The 26,160-nt window shown below is 31.4% G+C and overlaps 1 protein-coding gene across 8 annotated transcripts in view; it reads right to left on the bottom strand.

The window, feature by feature from the left end:
• Window positions 1-26,160, bottom strand: part of Gbs-76A (Glycogen binding subunit 76A) — a 226,150-nt gene that overhangs the window by 89,918 nt on the left and 110,072 nt on the right. The window contains exons 1-2 of one of the 8 annotated variants that reach the window (XR_013037704.1): window positions 19,641-21,288; window positions 15,873-18,392 (exon numbers count right to left, since the gene is read on the bottom strand). The exons of 4 other annotated variants lie outside the window; for them this stretch is intronic. Coding sequence is in view for 2 of the 4 variants with exons in the window: in XM_076530050.1 (XP_076386165.1) it covers window positions 24,371-24,451 (81 nt within the window). In the remaining 2 variants the exon portion in view is untranslated. Of the gene's footprint in view, window positions 1-15,872; window positions 21,297-24,370; window positions 25,472-26,160 lie in introns of those variants that run through there. 3 more of the 8 variants (XR_013037703.1, XM_076530050.1, XM_076530051.1) reach the window with 3 other exon arrangements.

Genomic DNA, 26,160 nt, shown 5'->3' on the forward strand with positions numbered 1-26,160 from the left:
AAGAATTTGAGAATGTAAGAAATCAAAAGTTTCAAAAATATAACTCTCAAACATCAAAACAATAAAAACTGTTTCAAGAAATCCAATAAAGGCAAACATTAAAAACAAGAAAATAATAAAATTAATCCCATGAACAATAAATCCATATAGAAAAATCGCCATCCACATAAGGCTAATAGTGCAGTTACAGCATTAGTACAGTATTCCATATAAGCGAATCTCGGGTCTAAACTTTCGCTTACATCAAATCCTTACAGTACACCAACATCGACTATGCCAAACCAACTCGAAATTCGCAGCATTTACCACCTTATCAGATGAACATCGTACGCGTTTAAATTTTTAAGGACAGCCGAAGATCGAGGTAAGAGATGAGTTAAAGTAGATCAAAAACGAAAGTATACGAGGGTGTGTGGCAAGCGAAGTATGCTGCAATGGAGTAGCAAATGCAGCAGCCAACTGAGAAGAACGTTCAGGGCAGTCAAACCTTTGGAGGGTAATTTATTTAAACGACGGCCTATCTGCACGTCTATCGGGTTGCTAGTCTCGCGGTGGTTCGCTGATAAATCTCTTTCTCTCCGCTCGTGGTGTGTCGGTACTCTTTTTTCTGACTCGACGAGGAAAAGGAGGTGCGGAGGATACGCCAGGATGGCTTGTTAGTAACTTCAGCAAAGTGCCGGGACCGTTTTGTTTCCCGGTTTCGTAGCTGGACCAGCTATAAGCAGTGTTTGGCGCAACGACCTGGACTATAGGAACCTTAACGTGCACGTTCTTGCAGGATCGCTGAACCACGAAGAACTCCAAGTGCCGTACGTCTTCTTACAGATTACATCGCCATATCTGCCGTGACTCGATGCTACACCGCTGGATTTTCGATAATAAAACGACAAGATTGCAATCGTTAATCTGAAAAAGGAATCGGTTACCGTTACCCGGTGTACAGAGCTTTCATCCATTCTTTTCAGCTGTTAATCGCTTCACTTCGTCGTTTTTGCCATATAAATTATCTGGCTTTTAATCCGGTGAAGCTACTTTTGATGTTGATAGAAATTCTGACACTTTCTAGCTGAAAAATTTGCAGAGAAAAGATTTCGCAATGTTTATTTATACAACGAATTAATATTCACTTATGGAATTATTTGATAGACCAAAATTGCAAGTCCATTTATTTAAAAATCGTTAATTTAGTAATTCATTATAACAGTTTGTTTTTAGTAATTGAATAGTTAAATAAGCTTGTTAATTAATTAACCTGATTAACTACGAACAATTGACTCTTCATCTTCTTCATATAGTTTTCGGTCAAATTTTTATAAATTATTTTCCCACATTCTAGCATTGGCAACTTTTGAATCGTCAAATATTTTTTGTTTTCGTTATAAATAAAATTTACTAGCATTTACTGTACACTCTCAGTGATACCTGCATCTAGAGAACATGTCAGCCAACATAAAATTTGAATACTGCAATCCTTAAACCGTGTGCTTGCACTGCGATGAATAGGAGCACTATCCTGTTAAAATGTGAGCGATATTTCACCATCTTTGTAAGATAAGCGAGTAAATATGATTGTAAACTTCCTTGATGTTTTTCATTACTCATTCTTGTAACTGAGAGTTTTTCAGATGCATTGAAAGCTCATCCCATCACATCAGTGCAAAAATAAACTAAATATGCAAGGTGAATCATTCAAATGCTTTACTAACTGATCTATAAATTTATAATTATTTATAAACAATTTTATAATTATATAATTTTACATGGTTATTGAATTATAAATAAATAATTTATAATATACCAATTCAGATTCTTTGTTTCCGTTTTTATGCGATGTATTCAGGACTTATGAATGCAAATTTAATATGCTGAAAATACTACTTTTCGGCCATTTTATTAAATATACTATACATACAATTAGTAATTAACTATACAAGTTTAAAACTAGCAATTATTTGAAAAAGTTATAAAAATCTCTGTGCAGGTACTCATTCTAGGAAAGTCATGTATCTAATGAGTTGTGTGAACTGTGTGTGTGATTCACATGTGTGTGAAATTCACATAGCAACATAAGATTTTATTAAAAAATCATTCTGTTAAACATTTTTTACGAAGATATATTTTCTGTAACTTCTGACGTAAAATGCATAACAATTTTCATACAATTTTAATAAAGTCATTGCCTCTGACTCACTGTATCTGTCTCAATGTCTAATTCATATCAGAAATGTCTAATTTATTAAATCGTTTTATCAGTATCTGACTGAATGTAAAAAAATCTGTTAAACTGTTAAATCATTTATTTTCTCAAATCTTGTACTCGCAAATTATTTTCTCCCTGTACAAGACGTATACCAAAGTACATTTTTAAAATTCTCAACATTATCAATATAATTTCCAAACTTTCTTTAGACACTCGTTTCTTCCTGTTATAATAACAAACATTCAAATGAATAATAAAATTATTTATATTGTCTAAGTTTTACCACTAAAACCACTCAAACGATCAAATAACCGCTCCACAAATTTTCGAGCTATAATTTCCATAATTTTCTATAAACTTTTTCATAACTTTTCTTAAAATCTGCATTGATTTCCCTGAAAACAAAGAATTATTCATGATTTTTATTTTTAGTCGTTTGTTTATTTTTCAACTTCATTTTTAATTTTAAACCGTGCACATTTTACGCCGGTAGGTTTAGTGTTAAAACAATGTACGAGCAAAATACGATTAATGACACGAGTTCGTTGTTGTTATTTCTATTTTAGGATTCCTTTGAAATACCGTAGTCAAACGAAAGTGCCCACGTTGTTTCCCGCGCCATTTAAGCAGAGATGGGGTCGGTAAAGTTAGAAATTTACAGATCTGTAGTTGCTGGCAGCACGTAATGAGCGTATGGCTTTAAATTTGTTTCAACAGTATCTTGAACTTAACGTTTAAAGTTCATGCATTACCATTGGAATCGCAAGAAAGTTACACGCGACGACTTCTAATAAACATACCTTTGATTTTACCCTTCTAGAAAAATCACTGCCAGCAAATACTATTGTACACTTTCTCGTGTTAAGATTAAATTACATGCACTTAACCCTGGAATGACACGCTAGATTCTTTGAACCGGCAACAAGCTTTCTGTATGTACAGGTTAACTGCAACTGATATGGAACGTCTGATATTAAAAGCTTACCAAGAATAGAAACATGTCTTCTTCTGGCAAAACTAATAATATCGTTAAAATATGACAAAATTAGTGGACGTTGAAACCTTTGCGCTCGGAGATTTTATTTTGGTATTCAAAATGTTCCTTTAGACTCAAATAGGATTAAAATATGACTTTGTGCATTTGTATATTAATTATATGTTATACAGCATATTTGTAAATTTTCTAAATGATTAAACTTCTTAATCAACAATTTTATAAATTTTCTAATGATTAAATTCACAAATTTCCAATTTTATAAATTACAAAATTCCTAAATTTCGGAATTTTCAAAGTATCAAACTTCAGAAATCCCAAATTTATAAATTCACAAATACCTAAATACAAATTTCCAAAGTTCCAAATATTCAGATTTCAAATTTCGAAATTTTCAATTTCACAAATTTACAATTTTCTAAATTTCGAAATTCTCAAAGCTCCAAACTTCAGAAATCCCAAAATTCTAAAGTCATAAATTCCCAGACTTATGAATTTCCAAAGCCTCAAATTTTCAGATCCCAAATTTTTAAACTTTTAATCTCTCAAATTTCTAAATTAAAAATTTTCTACTTTTCCAAATTCCAAATTTCTATATCCAATCAATAGATTCTGACATTTAAAATCATTATGTTTCATCTAAAGTTATTGAGTATTATCAGAATATTGAAATGAAAAGTTAAACAGAAAATGGTAACCCAAAATAAAGTTTGACTAAATTTAATTAAAAACTGTGTTTGGATATTCAAACACAAACACATTTGATAATAAATCTTATCAAGTGAAATTTTATAACTTACCTTCACTAAGAAATTTATCTATGAGACTTACATTTTAAAAGCCTTTAAGCACTATGAAACACAGTAGTGCTTACTCAATGACACACTTTCAACTGAAGCTCACATGTTAATTCATATGTATGACTATTTTTCTTGAAATATTACAAATTTTTGAATATTTTATATAGAAATTATAAAAATATTTTGAATATTTTCCATTGAAATATTAAAAATATTTAAATATTTAATATTGAAATATTAAAAATGCTTTGAATATTTTCTATTGAAATATTTTGTAACACTGTCATTGGCTGACATAGCGACTTACTGATATATTGCAGTGTTTCATATTAGCCGCAGTTGTGTATTAGGTAAGGTGAAGTGGGATAAGTGCAGATTGGTTTTTGTAAAGTTGGTGTTTAAACGTAAGTATTTTCAGTCTGCTATGTAAATACTTAACGCTGTCAATATCGAACGCTTTGCACAATTACTATTATTTAATTAATATTAACTAGGACCTTAATTTTCCTTCTACATTTTGATTTTGATAGGAAATTGTTTAAAATGTCAACTACTCTGTAATTTCCCCGAAAATGGGATAAGAGCATAACTTGAAGTTAAATACTTTGAAACTTTATTTCATGTGCAATGAGGCAAGAGCAGAATTATTAACAAATCTGCTATAAAAGGCTTTTTACTGCATTATGCAAGTACTCTATACTGCAAACAAGTACTCTTAGTTGAAATACAAAAGGGGATATAGTGAAACAAAACAAGGAAACAAACATACCAAATGGAGAAATTTCACTCATGTTGTAATAAAAATAGCCTGTATATGCACTTGCCCCGTTTACGAACTTATCCCACTTCACCTTATATTTTCCCCCAATAAATAAAAAGAAATTAATTTTATGAAACCGTTCGATTCCGCATTTCATAACGTAATAGCACAAAAAAGAAATGTTTCTCGATATATAATACAAGAGCTGCAGACATGTAAATTTATTACATATAAACAATTTTTTATATGTGCAATGTATAAAGAAATAACGGGTAGCGCAATTACCATGTGTACATAATAGACTCAAGGATTTCTGCTTTTAATTGCATCGTTACAGTTATGTTGGCAAGAAAATTGATGGCATTAGCATGAATCGTATTCAAGACGGATCAATTTTTTGTCGCACGTATTTAACCACACGGAGGAGAGAAGTAGTCCTTTGTAATTAAAAACCGATACGGTGAATTTAATTCCGTACAAAGTCAGTATTCTGCAAAGTTGGTTATGTTTTCACTGTTTCTTCGTCTTGAATTCAATATTAAGGGAGTTTAACTTGTAAATAGCTAAATAGGCAGAAGATGTGTGTTTTTGTATTTAATTTATTCGGTACCAATAATATGGCATATATTTTACTTTCACGCTTGTTATAACGTGCATTTGTTTTTCATACTTGAATAGTATGTACTTCATTTTTGCATTGCAATGCTTCACAAATAAATGAACAACGTTTATATTTTTATTGAAAAGATTGATGAAAAATGTTTATATTCTTACTGAAAAATATTGGTATTCATGCTGACAAAGATATCAATGAAAAATATCTATATTTTCACTGAAAAAACGTGATGACATATAGTTATATTTTTACTTGAAAATACTGATAACAAATATTTATATTTTTACTGAAAAAAAACAATGGATAAAACTAACTACTTTTACTAACTTTTACTAATAGCTATGTTATAAATTGCTAACTTACTTCATAGTATACTGTTATTTAAAATTCATTATACTAATATATGCAATTAATAAATGTATAAACTAATATTAACTATCAATTTATTAATTACATGATGGAAAATATACAATTTAGCAAATCATTTCAAATTACATGTAATAAATTAATAGGCCTCCCTCGTATAAATCATGTACGAATACACAATTCTTGTTGTAATGGTGTTATTGCCTGTTGTAAATTATAAATAAAAATATTGATAATAACATATCAGAACAAATACTTAAAATTAAAAAATTTCCAAGTTCTGAAATGCTCAAATTCTAAAATCGGTAAATTCCCAAATTCTCCAATTCCCCAATTTCAAAATACCCAAATTCCCAAATTTCCAAATTCTCAAGTTTCCCAATTCCCAAGCTTCCAAGTTCCCAAGTTTCCCAGTTCCCAAAATTCCAAATTACATACCAAGTTTCCCAATTCTCAAGCTTCCAGGTTCCCAAGTTTCCCAGTTCCCAAAATTCCAAATTACATACCAAGTTTCCCAATTCCCAAGCTTCCAAGTTCCCAAGTTCCCAATTTCCGCAGTTCCCTAGTTCCCAAATTCCCAAATTCCCAAACTCCCAAATTCCCAAATTCCCAATTCCCTAGCTTCCAAGTTCCCAAGTTCCCAATTTCCGCAGTTCCCTAGTTCCCAAATTCCCAAATTCCCAAATTTCCAAATTCCCAAGTTTCCAAGTTCCCAAATTCCCAAATTCACCAGTTCCCTAGTTCTCTAGTTCCCAAATTTCTAAATTCCTAAATTCCCAAATTCTCAAATTCCCAAATTCCCAAATTCTCAAATTTCCAAATTCCCAAATTCCCAAATTTCCAAATTTCCGAATTCCCAAATTTCCAAGCCCCCAAGTTCCCCAGTTCCCCAGTTACCAAGTACCCAAATTTCCCAAATATCCAATATTCTAAATTGTCAAAATCCCAAATCTGAACGTTTCCAAATGTCTACATTTTGAAATTCCAAAACTTCAAAATTCCTAAGTTTCTAAATTTTAAAACTTCCCAGTCGCTTAGTTCTTATATTGTCAAAACTTAAAACCCCGAAATCTTCAAATTTCTAAAAGTTGAAAATTTCTCAAGTTCTTCAAATTCTTATATTTCCAAAATTTTCAAATGACCAAATTACCATTCTATCAACTCCCAAATTTCATCAATTTAAAATTTGTATCAATATTGCCATTATTCTCCTAGCTGTACATACTACTAACTTCACCTTAATAAATAATAATACGTAATCGAAATGAAACTGTTTTAAACAGTTCAACATCATACTTAACACCTGCGTAACATGAACGCAAAGCACAGTTACCTCGATGACTAGACTGTTTCTTTCCGAGGAACAAGTGTATATAATAAGCAGTTTGTAAGTACACGTATTGACCTTGCGTATTGTGTCGTGTATGTATTATCGTAACTAAAAATACCCGTCGTTAAAGCATTCGCTAAATTCTGCACAGCTATCAAGTTCATTGTAAATTCGTATAAATACATTTTGACAGGATATTCGTGTTTACACACGGCCATAAACGTGCACACTCTAATGCGTTTTGCGGCGGAACATTCGCGACACGCACGCTCGTTTACCCATACTCTTCGCGTTTGCGATAAAATGTAGGGATGGGTTTCTCGAAACACAAGAAACTTTCGAGTTTCGTGAATTCGAGACTTTGCACTTTTTTCATTGTCTAGACTTTCTAAATCCAGATAGAAACGTATAAAATCAGTGAACAATCATTCGCAACGTGCCTTGAAAATTTTTGAGTCGTGTGTCGTATTTCTCGAATATTCGATGCGTGATGCTTTGCGAAAGCTCGACGTTTTGTTTTGTTTTCGAGGATATACAGTAAGGTCTCGATATAAGCCATTTTCTGGGGTTTGTACTTTTGTTTACAATGTAAACTTTATATCATGTAGTTTCTACATTGATCGACGTTTGCCGAATGTGCAGAAAGACAGCGAGCGAAGGAAATATCGAAACGTAAACAAACAGTAATATCGGTGGGACAATCCTTATGCAAAGATAGAACTATTTATTCTCGATATTTTTGTTATGAAACTTTTACTAAAATATTTGTGACAGTCTCCTGATTCAAATGTGAACAAACACAACGTAATTAGGAACATATTTACTTGCAATTTCCAGTGTTTAGTTTATATTGAGGATTTATTGTAGAAAGATTCGCGGTAAACAGAGTAATGACACATCGAGTAATTTCGTTTCTCTTCGGTGCTATTCGGACAATCACGTGACACGTCTGATAGTTGAAATCGTAGACTTCTATGGCGAAAATGTCTAAATACGATTGACTAAAGTGTCAGAGTTTATAGTAAAGTCTCAAAACCCGCGAATCTTTCTGGTCTAAACTCTCGCTAGCATTGTGTAGATCATTTTTATATAACGAAGCTTATAACGAAACTTTAGTGTAAACAAATTGATACTCGATCGCCATCGTCGAAACTGTAGAACAAGTGTGTGTTGAAAACAACAATGCTTGAAAAATGTTGACATCGGTTCTTAAAACAAAATATTTCTCTCACTAAGCAAAATCTTTATTTCAGATTTTGAGTTTACAGGATTTCAAAATTTTACGAAACTTCGGTTCAAGTTTTGCGAATTCAAAAATTCGGTTTAAACCCATCACTAATAAAATGTGTTGACACATTCGCAAAATAAAAAGCTTCACAATATTACTCGTTTAACTCCGTTTAATCCCTGGGGTTATGGAACCAAGACAAAATATGTAATTCTTATGGTAATAGAAACGGACTGATAATTTCTAAAGTATTGCCATAATATATAACCTCTAAAATATTGTTATAATACATGAGAAGGGTGCTTAAAGTTTGTCGGTAATTATTTTCCAGAAATAAGGATAGTGTTCCAATGAAATGTATACACTTAGCTATTATATGCGTAATTCAATAAATAAAACGGACGATTAAATTAATATTGTGTTAGTTATCTTCACCAATTAGCTGCGGATTTATTTTCAAAACTTCCTCGGGATGTATAATTTAAAATTAAGCAATGACGAATATATACGGAGGTAAAGTTCTCCTATTTTAAATTGTACAAGAAAGTAAAGTAAAACGAGAAAGAATAATTGTAAAATTTCTGAATTTACAAATTATCGAATTTCTAAATTGAAATAGAAATTGAAATGGAAAAATTCAGAAATTTAGAAATTGAAGAGGTGCAAAAGTTACCAATGTGGAAACTGGAACATTTATTTCATATCTCAAAGTATTGTAAATTTCCAAATTTTTGAATCTCTACCTTTCTAAATTATTAAATTCCTAAAATTTATTTATAACTTTTAGTGTTTACAAATTTTCTTAGATTTGCCCTGTAATTAGCACTTTTAGGCCTTATTTTTTCCTCAAATGAAAAAACATAGCAAACTTTCACATGACAAACAAATTAATAACACTCAAATTTTTAATGAAAAGGTTATTACAGTACACCATTGTCATTTCCTGCTTGTACAAGTAACGTGTATATTATTTAAAAAAATAAAGTTTATTACATACTTTATACTTAAAAATAAAATAAATGCCATGTACATTACAATCTGCATACCGCTTGAAAGGATTAAAGTATGTAATCTTGCATTCTTTTGCTGTGTCAGTCCAGGAGCACCGATCTTACAAGGATTAATTAGACGTTTATGAAACGTTCTGGTATCATCAGAAGTAGTTTCAGCGTTATTAAGTAGTTAATTATGCATTTTAGTTTTAAAAATCCTTCATAAGATGCGAAATTAAACTCAAGCAATGACTATATATTACATATGCACGAGAAAAATGTTTACAACTTATTCATTCCATATGCAGAACTTTGTATAAGGTATTTTTGAAATGCTGGTGCAATTGGAAAATGTGTAAATCAACATAGAAAAATAAGTAAAACATGTAATAAAATTTGTTCATATGATTTTAGTTTTAAGAAAATTGAATTTACACATTTTTTAAGTGTTTGTAAAAAAGTTCACAGGGTAGAAAATCATAGAATCAACAAATTTCTTAATTATGCAATAAATATTATGAATAAACAAATATAATCATTTACTAAATTATATTATCATTTACTAAATTCATCACGTTAAACATGCGATCCAATCAAACCTAACCTAACCTGCATCAATAATGCAGAAAGAATAACTGATAACGAACTTTAGTATTATTAACGATTAGATTTATTTCTTCAATAACATTCATTAATCCTCAAAGTAGCGAGAAGTTATCGTAATTATCATTTTATGTGCGGTGAACAATTTTTTTATTAATACTTCGAAAATTGTTCAACGTCAGTTTTTTTGAAAATGAAGTGACACATGAAAAAATTGCATTCTATATTTTTGCCTTATTTTTTCATGTACTTAAATTCATCCTCTTTTCGGTTGTTCTACTATTTTGGAAACACCCTGTATACTACATATATATATATATATAAAATATCTGTACTACAATATATAAGATAATATTATCTTATAATATACAGATATTTTACATTTCAATATACCGATTTGTATAATACTGACGAGTATAAACATCGTACGCAAAGTAAATTTTTCTACACTTCCTTGCATAAACATACTAACCCCTCATATTTGCAACGATCTGAGCTTCCAATAAAAAATTATGCTCCCTATTCCTTAAATACTATCTCATAATGTATAAACAATAAATCATACAAAATAAAATTGACATATAAAGGTACATTTTAAGCTCAGTTCCGTAAAACCTGATTTCCAGGCGTTTTATAAATATACCAGCCTTTTATACTCTTCACGCTGGCGTCAATCAAGCTTCATGAGTAAACAAATTATGTTGCCTACATTCGTTCCATCTGACACTCGCGAGATTTGTTTATAAAGGTTAGAAAGTGAAATGCCGTGGAAAAGAACTTTCAGAGAGAAAAAACCGTGATCGATGCTTTTCGCTTTGAAGGCAAAGGTTATGTGTTTCAAAACAAATAGGTTCAAAAAGTGCTATTGTCCGTTAGTTTAGTAAAATACATAATCATAAATAAAGTAAATTATCTTATTGTGCGAATTTTTTATTATATTCAATTTTTTATATAAGGTGAAATAGGGTAAGTGCAGACTTTTTGTAAAGTTGGTATTTAAACGTAAGTATTTTCAATCTGCTATGTAAATACTTAACGCTGTCGATATCGAACGTTTTGCACAATTACTACTATTTAATTAATATTAACTAGGACCTTAATTTTCCTTGTACATTTTGATTTTGATAGGAAATTGTTTAAAATGTCAACTACTCTGCACTTTCCCCGAAAATGGGGTAAGAGCGTAACTTAAAGTTAAATTCTTTGAAACTTTATTTCATGTGCAATGAGGCAAGAGCAGAATTATTAACAAATCTGCTATAAAATGCTTTTTACTGCATTATGCAAGTACTCTATACTGCAAACAAGTACTCTTAGCTGAAATATAAAAGGGGATACAGTGAAACAAAACGAGGAAACAAACATACTAAATGGAGAAATTTCGCTCATATTATAATAAAAATAGCCTGTATACGCACTTGCTCCGTTTACGAACTTACCCCGCTTCACCCTAATTCTTGACAGTGAAAGATTTAAATTTTGCTGAGAAAAGAAGTACTTGTGCATAAAACACAATATAATAATTTTATTTAAAATTGTATACTGATGAAACATCTAAACATTAATTTTCAAATGAACTAAATATTTATATCAATAATTCTTCACACACATTACAAATTAATATATCATTGGTCTTTACCATGATTTTCAGCCAAAAACTGAGATTAGTAAAACAAAGGGGTATTTATGCAACTCACTGTAATACGGAAAAAAAATAAAGCAAAAACGTGGAAAGATTATAATTTCGTCCGATAAGAAATTGACAATTCGTAAGCGTTTACCAGAAATAAAGAGTCGAACAGTTATGCAAGAAAATCGCAGCCTGTGTTCAAAATTAGCGGCCACATTTGCATTCCGCGTTCGATCTTCCTTTCATTACGCAAAAAGTATGAGTCGTCCCGTTTGACAAGCAGGAATGAGAAAACGGAATAAAAAAAGGAGGAAAAACGAGCGGTGCATAAGAAGACACAGTTAGCCGGGAAATTTATATTCGTGAGAATGCAAGGACAACGAAGAAATCGTCGTTCGAGGTTTCGGCAGAGACAATCGACGAGAAGATGTTCGATTTGGTTGACGTTTAGATTTTCTCGTCGAACTATGTATTGTTTTTATGCTAATCGCTCGAAAGTATTAATACCCAATCAAATGACCCGGCAAGGTTATCGTCTCGACTGTTCAATGCTTAATAATTATTGCCTGAGACACTGAAAGTCACGTGTCTCGAGATCAATAACTGAATACCTCGCTTAACTGCATATTATGTTTTCGTGCTAAAAGGAAAAACTTATGAAGAACGAATATTAAAGTGTGAAGAGCAGATATTTGCAGCCACTTGCGAAACTTGGTTATACGAAATATCAGTAGCAGGAATTGTAGCGTTTAATTAATTGCAAATGTTTGTTATTAACAAGAGATACACTTTTTATGGATGCAAGTTGTAGTGAAAATTGTTATTCAAAAAGTAATAATTGGTAATATCTGTAGCACCTTTCTCTTCCTTGGGATTCTTCACTGTTCTCGATTTTTGTAATTTGCAATTTTAATTTTCTATTTTTTCTAATTTTAGCTATTCTTTTATTGTTTGTTTGCTGATTTTTATACTTGTTGAAACTGAAATTATTTTGTTGGTATTTTTTAAAATAAAATAATAATATAATAATATTTAAATATTTATGTAACAATAAATATATAATAATTTATATACATAAATAAAACAATAATTTATATAACTTTCATATAAAATATCAAATATCTTATTTATATAAAATAACTAAAATAAATTCATAACAATTTAATATTTTAAATAGAAAAAATAGCAATCCATTGTTTTCTCCAATAAGCAAATGTGAAAAATTTACTTCTCGGAGAAATACTGGGAAGTTTGAAAAATTAAAAATGAGAAATTGTAAAATAGTTTTCATACCCTAATAAAAATTTGAAGATGTGGAAGTTCAAAAGATTTATAATTTAGAAATGTAAAAAAGTCAAGCTTCCAAATTTTAAATATTTAGAAAATTAGACATTAAAAATTTTGAAAAATTGAATTGAGAAATTGATGAAATTAAAAAATTAAGAATTTGAAAATTTAGGACCTGAAAAATAAAAAAATTTGAAATATGAAAATATTAAAATTTGAAAATCTTAAAATCGAAGAATTTAATAGAATTTGAAAATTTGGTTCAGAAATTTGAAAATTTGTGCGTTGAAAAGCTTGAGAATTTAAGGATCTAGAAATTTCAAATTTGAAGGCTTAAAAATAACAAATTTTGAAAATCTGGGTATTTAAACATTTGAGAGTATAAAATGTAGAAATTTAGAGGAAATTAAACAATTTAAGAAGACGAAACCTAAAAATTTGGAAAATTAAAAATTTAGAAATTTAGAAATTTAGAAATATAGAAATACAAAAAATTAAAAATTTGAAAATTTGCTACATATAAAATTGAGAAATATAGAAACTTAAAAATTTTTAAATCTAAAAGTTTAGAAATTTATAAAGTTGAAAATTAACAAATTTGTGAAATTGAAAATTTGAAATTTATAAATTTGAAAATTATGAAAATTAAGAATTAACAAGTTTAAACAGTAAAATATTCAAAACAATGAAAATCTATAAACTTGAAATTTGGAATTTTAGGACTGCAGAAATTAAAAAATTGGAAATTTAAAAAACGGACTTTAAAAACTAAAAATTTGAAAATTCCGAAAATTTAGAGAATTAAAGATTAGAAAATTTGAAAATGAAAAAAATTGGATATTTGAAAGTTGTGAATTCACAATTCTAAACCCTTACTCTAACACCTCGTTCGTTACGTAAAAAGTAATCTATAATAATATTTTAAAATCGTTTAAAAGGAGAAACAAGTTATGAGCGAAACTATTATTAAGAGGACTCATACATTCAATGCAGACGATCTTAATAATATCATCGCGAGCGAGGAAGAATTTATCAGAATTATCGGCATTTGTTGCATTCGCTGAGCAATAAATCTGCGTCCTATCTGGAACAAAGTGTTGCACTTGAAGGAAAGAAGAATTCGTTCATTCATTGTCATAAGCCACGATGACTAACTATCATATGGAAAATTCTACGAATACGTCATCATGTTATTGCCGAAGAAAATTTGGAATCATCCGGTTCGAAACCTTTTTTATCAAATCCGTTAGACAACACAGATTCTCAAGTCATCAGATAAATCAATATTTACAATCTTTTAATAGCTTTTGTCAATCTTCATTTAGCATTCAAACGATTCTTTTTAGATTAGTATTGTGGTATGTACACAATTTTATCAAAGTTGTTGAAATATATGTAGAGATACACAGGGTGGTACAATAATTATAATGTAACTAAAAGGGCGAGGATTGAAAAGAAAAGCAAAAATATAGAAAATATCAAATAAAATTTTTTCGTGTGAGATTCGTTGGCGAATCATTTTTTTCAACTTGAAAATTAAGGAAAAATATTTGCAAGAAAATTTCTGTACGCTAAAGATGATGATATCTACTTTCTTACTAATTTAACGATTAATGAATATTATAAATTAATAATATGACTTAAATGTATTATCAGTAGTCTTTACTGTTAAATCTTTATTGTAGTTTAGTATTAAGAAATTAACTGTTGTATACCATAATTGTATTAGACGGAAGTTAAACAAATACATATGCAAATACATAAGAGTATCGTAAATGACATTGCCTAATAACATATTTTAACTACATTAATAATTACATTTAACGACTTATGACACTCATTAATTACGTAATTCAAAGTTTTTAATTTAACTCGAAGAATAAACTTTTAAAATCATTTATTATTTTTAATATAAACATTTCTTCTTACAAATATTTTACACAATTCCTAAATTCAATTTTCTCGACAATGCAGCTGTGTAGAAACAAATTTTATTCCATATTTTTTAATCGTCCCCTTCGCAGTAATATGATTACTGGGACACCCTGTATGTATGTATATTTTACCTGTTCCCTGCGAATATTTCGAACATCTTGGATTCAATCTATAACTTATTTCTTTTAGGATAAATTTTTTCCTTTTAGATAAATATTTAGTTCATACGAAAACCGAAATTAAAAATTTGTAAATATCTGTTCATGGACATAAAAAAAAATTGCGTTAAAATTTAAATCATGCTTTTACCATCATTAGTCTATCTTTCTACAATTTTATCTTGAAACTATTGCATATTTAATATAGTTTAACATAGTGCCAGTAAGAAAAACTTAATACAGCTCTATTAATAAAGTATTCTACCCCTTTTGTTCATTATTGAAAAATTTGTGAATTTTCGAAGTTATTTTTTATTATCATCAATGTACAGCCTTGTTGAATTCAACCTTTTTTAAATAATAACAGTATTGAATTATGTTATTGTTTAATAGCGTACATTAAACTATTAAACAATAGTTAAAGAGAAAAAATATTACGATTTATTATAAACTATTATACTTTTTCTTTATTTAGAAATATAAGATGCTTTCTACGTATTTTCTCTTGGGTTTAATAGTAATTTATATTACACAGTGTCTAGTTATACCACTATATCTATACTATCTTCTCCGTCTGCTACTATTAATACACTGGTTGCCACGAGGAGCGCTAGTGAACTCCACAAAATTACGTTACAAGTAGTCAAAAAGTACGAAGTAACAAATTCACAACTAAAAAATGACAAAAAGTCAATAGTATATTATGATAAACATGACAATTTGAAAAAATAAGATTAAAAGCATCCACTTCAGTTTTTACAAATCTGTGTCTAACCAAAATTCTGTAAAAGAATTGGTATTTTATTCTACAAAACTACTACGTGCTTATAATACTATATGATTTAGTATTGTTAGGTCAATTCTTTAGAATAAAAACCTGATTAATTAAAATATTAAAAAATTAACGAATACCAGATTTAAAAGTAATGTTACCTTCAACTCACATGTCAAATAAAATTACACTATTACTTACACATTCAATTTAATTTATAATACGAAATATATCTATAGACTAACAACTTATCAAAACTCGTCACTGAATGAATAACCAAAATTATTTTTACAAATACGTGGTTCCCACAAATAAATAAATTTTTCTTAGTGCGAGGTACCGCGAGTGATCTATACAACAATTGGCGAAGTAATGCCCCGAGGCGCGTGTCCTCGCGTCTTTTATTAATTTCAGTATCGAAGGCTCTGGAAGCCTTAGCTTTCAATTGTTTGTTCCGTTCGCCACGCTTCCCGAACATTCGGGATCCTTCTCGACACTCCCCGATGCATCCTGCAACGGACACGCACACTCACACACACACACACGCACACACAAAGCGTACAACAAATTAACGCTTACAACTCGGCCTTTCCTGACAAAAGTACGGCCCGGACTTTATAGCTAAAGTATAAATAACTCAAAATCAACGCCAAAATACAAATAACTCAAAATCACTGCTAAAATACAAACAACTCAAAATCAACGCTAAAACACAAATAGTTCAAAATCAATGCCAAAATACAAATAACTCAAAATCAATACTAAAATACAAATAACTCAAAATCAACGCCAAAATACAAATAATTCAAAATCAACACAAGCTCACCTCATCCTAGCGCCACGGTCTGATATTACAAGCTTCCCAAGTACCTATGTATGGTTTCTGCGTTCTTTGGAATCCCTCAATATCGCCCAATACATATCGGTCATTACGCAATTTCCGTTTAATCTCATAAGGTCCCTTAAACTGAGGTATCAGTTTTTTAGAAACCCCAGACGTTGCTTCAAAATTCTTTATCATTACATAATCACCGATATCATAAATATGAGGATCCTTTCTTTTATTATCGAAATACTTTTTATTATACATTTGATTTTTTCCAATTTTTTCTTCTGCCGAGCTTCTAAGCAATTCAAGATCCCTATCATTTGTCTTTACCGCACAATCAAGATATTCTTTTACGTTGTCTGTTATTTTTCCTCTTTGCGCGACGCCAAATAATAATTTACTCGGTGTTTCTTGTGTAGCTTTGTGCACAGTATTATTAATCGCATACTCTACTTCTTCTAGCACTTTGTACCAGTGATTACCTATTGCGCTGTCGGTTAATTTGGCAAGCATTGGCGTAAGGACACGATTGACCCTTTCAACCTGCCCATTTGCCTTTGGAGAAGCAGTCGAAATTTTACAGTGTTTTATATCGTTACTCGTCACAAAGTCCTCGAACTCTTTTGAGGTATATGCAGTGCCTCGGTCTGACACAATGGTATTGGGTTTACTATAATAAGCAAAATATTGTGATAAGCACGCGATAACTTCCTTACTATTTGTGGTTTTTGTTGAATACAATTTGACAAATTTAGTAAATCCGTCTACTACCAAAAAAACATATTGTTTCGCGAGTCGCTGTCTGTCTACGGGACCATAATGGTCAATATGAATGGTCATAAAAGGTAAGTTTCCCTTTGGAATGGGGTGCAAAAACCCCTCGACTCTACCTGTATTTGGTGAAAAAGAAATACATTTCAAACAATTTTTTATGTGAGACTCTATCTTTTCCTTCATCTGCGGGAACCAGTAATTCGTTTTAATCGCATCCTTAACCTTTTCATAACTTAAATGACCCATACCATCATGATATCTGTACAATACATTACTTTCCATGTTCGCAGGCACATAAAATAATAATTCATTCTTTTTTTTTCTATAAACAAGACCATTCCTTAATTCAAACATACGGCTCTCACTAACTTCTAATTCTTTCATAATCTTTTCTATTACAGGATCCTGAGCTTGACAAAGTGCTAAATTTACTTCGAACGGATTATCTTCGATAACCATAATATTAGTTACCCGACTCAAAGCATCTACATGTTTCATACGTTCACCATTTCTATGTTCGACCGAATAATCATAATTTTCAAGTTCAAGAGCCCATCTGGCGATTCTTGGGTTTATTTCCTTTTTATCTAAAGTAAGCTTAAGCGAATTACAATCAGTAACGATCTTAAATTTAATACCTATTAAATAACTACGAAATCGCTTTAATGCATAAATAATAGCTAGTGTCTCCAGTTCAAAACTATGATATTTGCTTTCCGTTTCGGTAGTGCGTTTGGAAAAATAAAAGATCGGATGAAATTTTAAATCACTTTTCTTTTGCATCAACACAGCTCCAAACCCAATCGAACTAGCATCGCAGTGAAGTTCGGTTACATCATGCGGACTATAAATCCCCAATACTGGCGCGGCTACTAATTTAGATTTTAGCGTTTTAAAAGCATTCAACTCTATATCACCCCACTTAAATTCACAGTCCTTCCTCAGTAAATCATAAAGCGGCTTAGCAACTATTGAAATTTTTTCAATAAATTTACGAAAATATGAACATAGACCAAGAAAACTCTGAACACTCCGTACATTTTCAGGAATTGGAAAATTAATCACGGCTTCAATTCCATCTTTAGTGGGTTGTATTCCTTCCCGTTTTATAGTGTAACCTAAATAATCAATAGCAGTATATAAAAATTTACATTTGTCAATTCTGAGAACTAAATGATTGTCGATCAATAATTTAAAAACTTTCTGCAACACACGTAAATGATCTTCTATTGTGACAGATGCTATTACGAAATCATCAATATAAACAGCAACATCACCGCTATCAATTAAATCTTTAAATATAGTACATACATGTCTTTGAAACCTCTGTGGAGCTGGTTTCAGTCCAAACGGCATTTTCAAAAATTCGTATTGCCCTATCGGCGTTACGAACGAAGTAAATGGAATTGACTCTTCTGACATACTAATATGGTAAAATCCATCTTTCAAATCCAAAACAGTGAAATACGTTTTACCTTGCATTATTTCCAATTGATCCTCAATTATGGGTAACGGAAAATTTTCTCTAGCTATAACTTTATTTAACGTCCTATAATCTACGCACATACGAAGTTCTCCTGTTTTCTTTTTAACCAAAACTATAGGGGACGCGTAAGCAGATTCACTTTCTCGTATTATACCTTTCTCTAACAGACTATCAATAATTTCTCGCAATTTATTCTTTTCAAAATAAGACAATCTACGCGGCGAAAAATGAAACGGTTTATCATCTGTAAGTGTGAGTTTTAACTCTGCTTTAATCTTTGGTACTTCTGGCCTTTTTGCATCTAAATAATGAGATCGAAATAAGTTTTCAAATTTTAATTGTTCTGTAACAGGTATTTCAGGATTTATATTTAATCGATCGGTACTTTCATTTTGAATTTCTGAAACATCGATGTGCATAATTTCGTCATTTCTTTCCTTTTCATCAGTGTTCGGTGCCTCGGATAAACTAATGGTAAACACTTTCAAAATATCTCTACCTATAACAGCTGGCACACTCATAGTATCGTTTGAAACTACAAAAATAGACAAATTTTCTTTCTCACGACCGCGCAATACAATATTTGCCGAGACAACACCTACGATATTTAACGCGCTATTATTAATTCCATGAAATTGAGACTCTGTAATGTCTCTATTATCAAGTAAGCTGCTTGGAACATATTTTTCTTTAATGAAAGTAATCGGACTACCAGTATCTATCAAAGTTTCTAACTGGAGACAACACTTTACATCTGGTACGCTCAAATCAAAAATAACAATTTCTTTAAATTCGTCTGCCTGACTAGTCGTTTTCGAAATCAAATTTACCTGTGGCCTTTCGTTTTTTGGACAATCTTTAATAGTATGGTTTGACTCACCGCATTTGAAGCATGAACCTCTCTCTCTTTTCGCTTGTTTACAATCATTGGCGAAGTGTCCGCTCTTACCGCAATTAAAGCATCTAACAGATTTAGACGGTCCGGTAGCACTTTCCTTGAAATTGGCCTTGATATTCCTTGGTTCCGTTTTTCCAGCTTGTCCTTCCCTCACTGGCCGATCTCTTCGATCAGATAACGAAATTTTCTCAAACGCTGCCAGCAACTCAGTTTTAGACGTGAATCGTTGAATCCGTGCTTGATCTCTAAGTTGAACGTCGGGAATACCATCGATTATATAATCAATAATCTCTTCGTCTGCAATTGGCACACTATTTCCCATGACTAACTTCGAATGATAATAGTCACAGAATGGTTCACCGCGTTTCCATACGCGCTCTTCGAACTGTTTTCGCAATGTTAATCTATTGACACGCCGATCAAACATATTCTTCATTTCTAGCAATAGATCGTTAAGGGGCATTTCTATATGCTCTACACGCGAATGCAACCACGCAAGCGCTTTATCCTTTAACTTGCTTGCAATCAGGATCTTAGCAGCACTATCGTCGAGTTGATACGTACTGCACAATAATTTTATTTGCCGCTCCCAATGCACAAAAGACGGACTATTTCCGTCAAAATCACACAACAAATCACTCACCGCCTTCACAATTGTCCCCTGCGGTGCTTGCTGCGAAACCACACTAGATTGTGGTGAGCTCCTTAATAATTCATTTTCTCTGTGCATTAATTTGAGCTCTCTTTCCATAATGTCTTTTTCTTTTCGCAGTAATTCCATTTCACGTAACATAATCGCCAAATTTACGTCGCTTGCAGCTGTGGTACCTGCACTTTCCCTATTCGATTGAATTTCTGCCGTCGCTCCCTTCTCCATGTTAGACACAGCGGCACCTTCTTCGTTTTCTTCTGGAACTATATCGTCCATCCACGCTCCCGACGGATCGGCTGCCATTAGCCTTTCAATTAAATCCGGCTTATTGCCTATGCTTGACAATCCCAACGCAGCCAATTTTTGTTTCAACTGCGAAACTCGAAAATTTCTTGGGTCTTTCATTGTTTACTCAGTTTGTACAAAGCACAACTAATCTTAGCACCTTTACAGAAAGATAACGGAAGACTTTGCTGCACGGCACAATCACAGAACATAAAACTTTGCACAAACCACAAACTCACAACGTATCTTAATTAGCCTCGAATCCCACTTCTGAAAATTTGCGAGGTACCGCGAGTGATCTATACAACAATTGGCGAAGTAATGCCCCGAGGCGCGTGTCCTCGCGTCTTTTATTAATTTCAGTATCGAAGGCTCTGGAAGCCTTAGCTTTCAATTGTTTGTTCCGTTCGCCACGCTTCCCGAACATTCGGGATCCTTCTCGACACTCCCCGATGCATCCTGCAACGGACACGCACACTCACACACACACACACGCACACACAAAGCGTACAACAAATTAACGCTTACATTAGTAATCTTCGATAAGATAAGATACTGAAAGAATGTTTCTTGAAATTCTAAAAATTATTTTAACATTTACAACGCAATGTGTAACATGTGGGTCATCAATGGTTTACGATATTCATCGCAAATGCACTTTTAGTTGAGGAAACGTGTTCTTAAATTGGGTTCTACAACAAAATGTGAGTAAAATGTAATTTTTAATGTAACTCTAAAAACGAACATATAGTAAAATATTATATACATAACTATTGTAATAGTTCTTTTTCTATATTGATGTATATAATTCAATTATACGATACATTTTAAGTACATAATATTTAAGTAAACTTCAAAGATTTTACAGTACCAAATATGATAAGCAGAGTAAGGCGCTATCATGTAATCGATTATGTTAATTATGCAGATTACAATAATTTCGACGCATGTTATACAGATTAAATTCATGTATTCGCGTAACCTCATATATTCAGACAGGATATGGTAACTACTATGTTCATTTTGAATATTATTACCATTCATGGCGACAAACAAATAAGTACAGACAATATATTAAATTACATTATCTGTTTCGCGCAATTTTTTTTCAACTACAACTACATATTTTTTATATTGAAATATTTAAAGAATTAAAAAAATTTGTAAATGTGGAATTTGAGGATTTGGAAATATTCAGATTTTCGAAGTTGAAAGTTTGGAAAATTAAGAATTGTAAAATTTGGATTTTTTATTTCAAATTTAAAACTTTAGAAAAACTTGATTTTTGAGTTCCAAATTAAAAAATTTACCAATGACAAAATTACCAATTCCAACTTTACCTTTGAAATTTAGAAATGTAAAAATTCGAAAATTAGTAAAAAAATTAGAAATATTTGAAAATATAAAATTTAGAAATTTGCAAATTACAAATTTGTCAATTTATAAAACTTGAAATTCAAGGAATAAAAATTTGCTACTAAAATTTCAAAACTCCTGATTCAAGCAATTACCTGACACAATAACAAATTATTTGAAATATAACTTCGTTCGATTCTTTCAAATAATATTGTAAACTATACTAAAGTAAAGTTTAATACTGTAAACTATTACTTAGATAAGTAATTTATACAAATTATAGAAATTATTTATAGAAAGAAATTTATTTACTTGGTCAAATATGAATACCAAAGACATAGGGTTAAGTGGGGTAAGTTCGTAAACGGCGCAAGTGCGTATATAGGCTATTTTTATTACAATATGAGCGAAATTTCTCCATTTAGTATGTTTGTTTCCTACTTTTATTTCACTATATCCTCTTTTATATTTCAGCTAAGAGTACTTGTTTGCAGTATAAAATACTTGCATAATGCAGTAAAAAGCATTTTATAGCAGATTTGTTAATAATTCTGCTCTTGCCCCATTGCACATAAAATAAAGTTTCAAAGTATTTAACTTCAAGTTACGCTCTCACCCCATTTTCGGGGAAAGTGCAGGGTAGTTGACATTTTAAACAATTTCCTATCAAAATCAAAATGTACAAGGAAAATTAAGGTCCTAGTTAAAATTAATTAAATAGTAGTAATTGTGCAAAGCGTTCGATATCGACAGCGTTAGGTATTTACATAGCAGACTAAAAATACTTACGTTTAAATACTAATTTTACAAAAACCAGTCTGCGCTTATCCCACTTCACCTTAATCAAATTTTTGTCCTATTATTGTGCAAGAATCTTACCCCGGCCTGATAATAGGCTTGACGTGCACCCCTTTGAAAATGTACAGGCTATATCACATACTACCGCTATAAGGAAGTCAATGCACCATATCCACGAAGCAGAAGATAAAGCCCCTTTAAATGTATATCATACAGAAATAAAAAGCTGTTTTAAGCTATTAACCCTTTCGCTACGGTGATTTTTTCTGAGAAATGTGATTATGGTCTTATTTATTATAATAAAAAGTCAGATATTCTTATTTATAAAAAGCAAAGCTAAAGCCTTTCTATACAGTTTTTTATCCTTCCTTTATGTACAAAGGATAATACAAATGACAAATGTTATAACACGCCGTCATAACTCTTTTTTATAAAAACTTTTTAATCGCCAGGAAAAAACTCTGTTGGTATAAAAGTGGGCGCCTATAGGTGCTCTCAGTAATACAAACACAAAATTTCTAAGCGCCTATAGGCGCCCACAGTAGCCAAGGAGTTAATTAATGTCACTAAAAATATTGGTAAAGAATACAAACGTACACAAAATAATACCTCAAATTTCAATTTAATTTAAGAAAATTTTCTGTACACAATTTAATTCGTTTTACCAGTAAAAAATAAATCAGTTTCACCCCGAAATTTAGTTACTAAAGTGAGTAAAATTGTGTGCACCTCGAATGTATCCAAAATAATAATATACAACTTCATTTATACGATTTCCTTTTAATAAAATCTTGAATATTGTATTATGTAAACCTTGTATTACAGTTGCAATTTAACCACCACAGTGAATTAAAAATTGATAGACTGTTTTTAATTTCCAATGTAGAATGAGAAATGCAAGTCGCGACGCAAAGAGAACGCTGAAAGTCGTACGTGATACGATATGGAAAAGACTAAATATAAACGCGCTTGTTTCTGGATATGCGTGTTTAATTTCAGAACAAATAAATTTATCTGAAACGTTTTTTCGATATACCGCGATAAGTCAACGAATAGCAATATGACGAGTCAACGTGGCGCTGACTGATTATATTAAATTAAATCGAATTAAAGAAGCGATTCTGATTTAAAGATTAATCGTGCAGAACATTTATCAGGACAGTGTTTACACTTTTTAAACTGCCTGTAATATTTTAAAAGAGTATCTTCCAACTTTGATCGTTCAAATTTTCAAAATATGTTTTTCTTTCAACAGCAAAATAATCGCCACTTTCTTGTATTTTTTTCTGTTTACAAAGAACAAGACTTTTGTTCTGTAGAATCTTACTGTATTTAAAATTTCTTGCAAAATATTTGAGGAAAAGCGAAGAAATTTAAACTGAAGATATTTTTTACTGAAATGAGTAAATGAAATTTTAATTGTCGAAGGTTAAAGTTAAACTTATTAAAAATAGATCAAATATTCTGGCTATCGCAATAACCGTCCCATGTACTTAATTAAAATAGGTTTTATCGGAATCCCGATAACCCCGAACGGAAAAAATAAATCTTCCTATTATAAGCGAGAATTGCACGATTAATGAATTAATTTTAAGTCGATTAAAAATAATTGCTTATTCACCATTGAGTGTCCATTCATCTGGTCCGTCGGTGTTTTCGACTCGAAAGTCGTCGATGTTTCTTCTGTGTGTGTCATAATCATGTTTCCTTCTTAAATTGATTGTACCGAGAATGAAACTGGAGAATAAAACACTTTCCAATCAGCATCACACATTTCTGTCCTCACATTTTCAAATAGCCAGAGCCTGTTTCCCGAATATCTTCAGTTAATCATTAATCTTAAATGTTCCTGATTGAAATCGGTCTATAACAGCTCAATCACTCTGTCGTTAAAAGAATTCATTTTTATGGACAAACTCATTCCTCATTTATCACCGCGACAGCGACAAAGTTCTAATTCAGGAACGTAAAGATCGCATTCACGCGAAATTCGTCAAACTGTCGATACAATGTACGACCATGTTTCAACTCGATAATTCTTTCAATCTTCGAACTTATCCTTAATTCAGGCTCTCCAATTTCGCGATCGAACATCCCGATAAAGTTCATCGAAGGGTAGATATCTATTTTCTATTCTGTCGCGTTGCACATGGTAAAACAAAACTTTTCAATATTCTTCGAAAAAAACTTTGATTATCCGAAAACTTCACAAAAGCTTTCGAGGTAACTGTTGGAAAAACAATAAAATCGCGTATCTCGTCTTCACTTGCAACCACCAACGAAGTGCATAAAAGTTTCGCATGCAGCTTTCTCTTCAAAATATTTGCGTCGGTTTCTCACTGACAAGAAATGCACTGATTGTTCCACGCACAACCGGTTCAGTCGTAAAAATACCGTCAAAATCGTCCTAATTGCGGGGATCGTTTAAAGGTCCAAATACGAAACACTCCAGAAGAAGCGCCGATCGAGGTTCATCGATCGAACAGTAATTTATATCGGAAAGGTTTTCTTCATCCGGTGTTTATACGGTCGTTAACGAGACACTTTTCACGTTGAGGCTGAGTCTAAATGAACATGAAGGCAGATGAGTTTTCGGAAAACGAAGGTGCAACAGAGCAGAGACAGAAAAGAAGCCGGCACGACCGGCCGGCTTACACACACTGACTTCTAACTGGTCGAGCTAGTAGGTGACTGCAGGGACCCCTTCCATAACGCATAGCAACTGCTCATAAGACGACTGATAAGTTCTTGTATTCTGTTAGGATCGACAGATCGTCCTGAGGACTGGCATAATCGACGAATGACAACATGAGACAATATCGTTACAATTATTTAGTCGATCGAACTGAGAAAATCGAGAAGGAAACTTTTATTCGTTGCATTTACGTCGTGTAGAAAGTTCAACACGGGGAAAAATCTACTGTGTCAACGCGACACTGATTTGGTGTACAGTCAGGAGCAAATCTGCTTGCTCTGAGGGACAATGTGACAACCGTAGGGAAGTTGTGCGATTATTTTTTGCGGAAAATTGATAATTTAAGGTCTTAAAAAGGGGCGAATTTGGGAATTGGAAATGTAGAAAGTGGGAAGTTTCAGAAATTTGGAATTTGAGAGTTGAATATGTAAAAATTTAAGAACTTGAGTTTGGATATTTGGGAAGTTGGAAATTCAGGAACTTTAATATTTGAAAATATGGAAGTTTGGAAAATTTTTGAAATTGAAAATTTGAATATTCGAGAATTTGGTAATTTGAAAAATTGGAAAATTGAAGAATTGAAAAATTGAAAAATTGAAAATGGAAGAATTGAAAAATTGAAGAATTGAAAAATGGAAGAATGGAAAAATGGAAAAATTGAAAAATGGAAAAATGAAAAAATGGAAAAATTGTAAAATTGAAAAATTGGAAAATTG

Source organism: Megachile rotundata, chromosome 3, assembly GCF_050947335.1.
Source record: "Megachile rotundata isolate GNS110a chromosome 3, iyMegRotu1, whole genome shotgun sequence".
Classification (NCBI taxonomy): domain Eukaryota; kingdom Metazoa; phylum Arthropoda; class Insecta; order Hymenoptera; family Megachilidae; genus Megachile; species Megachile rotundata.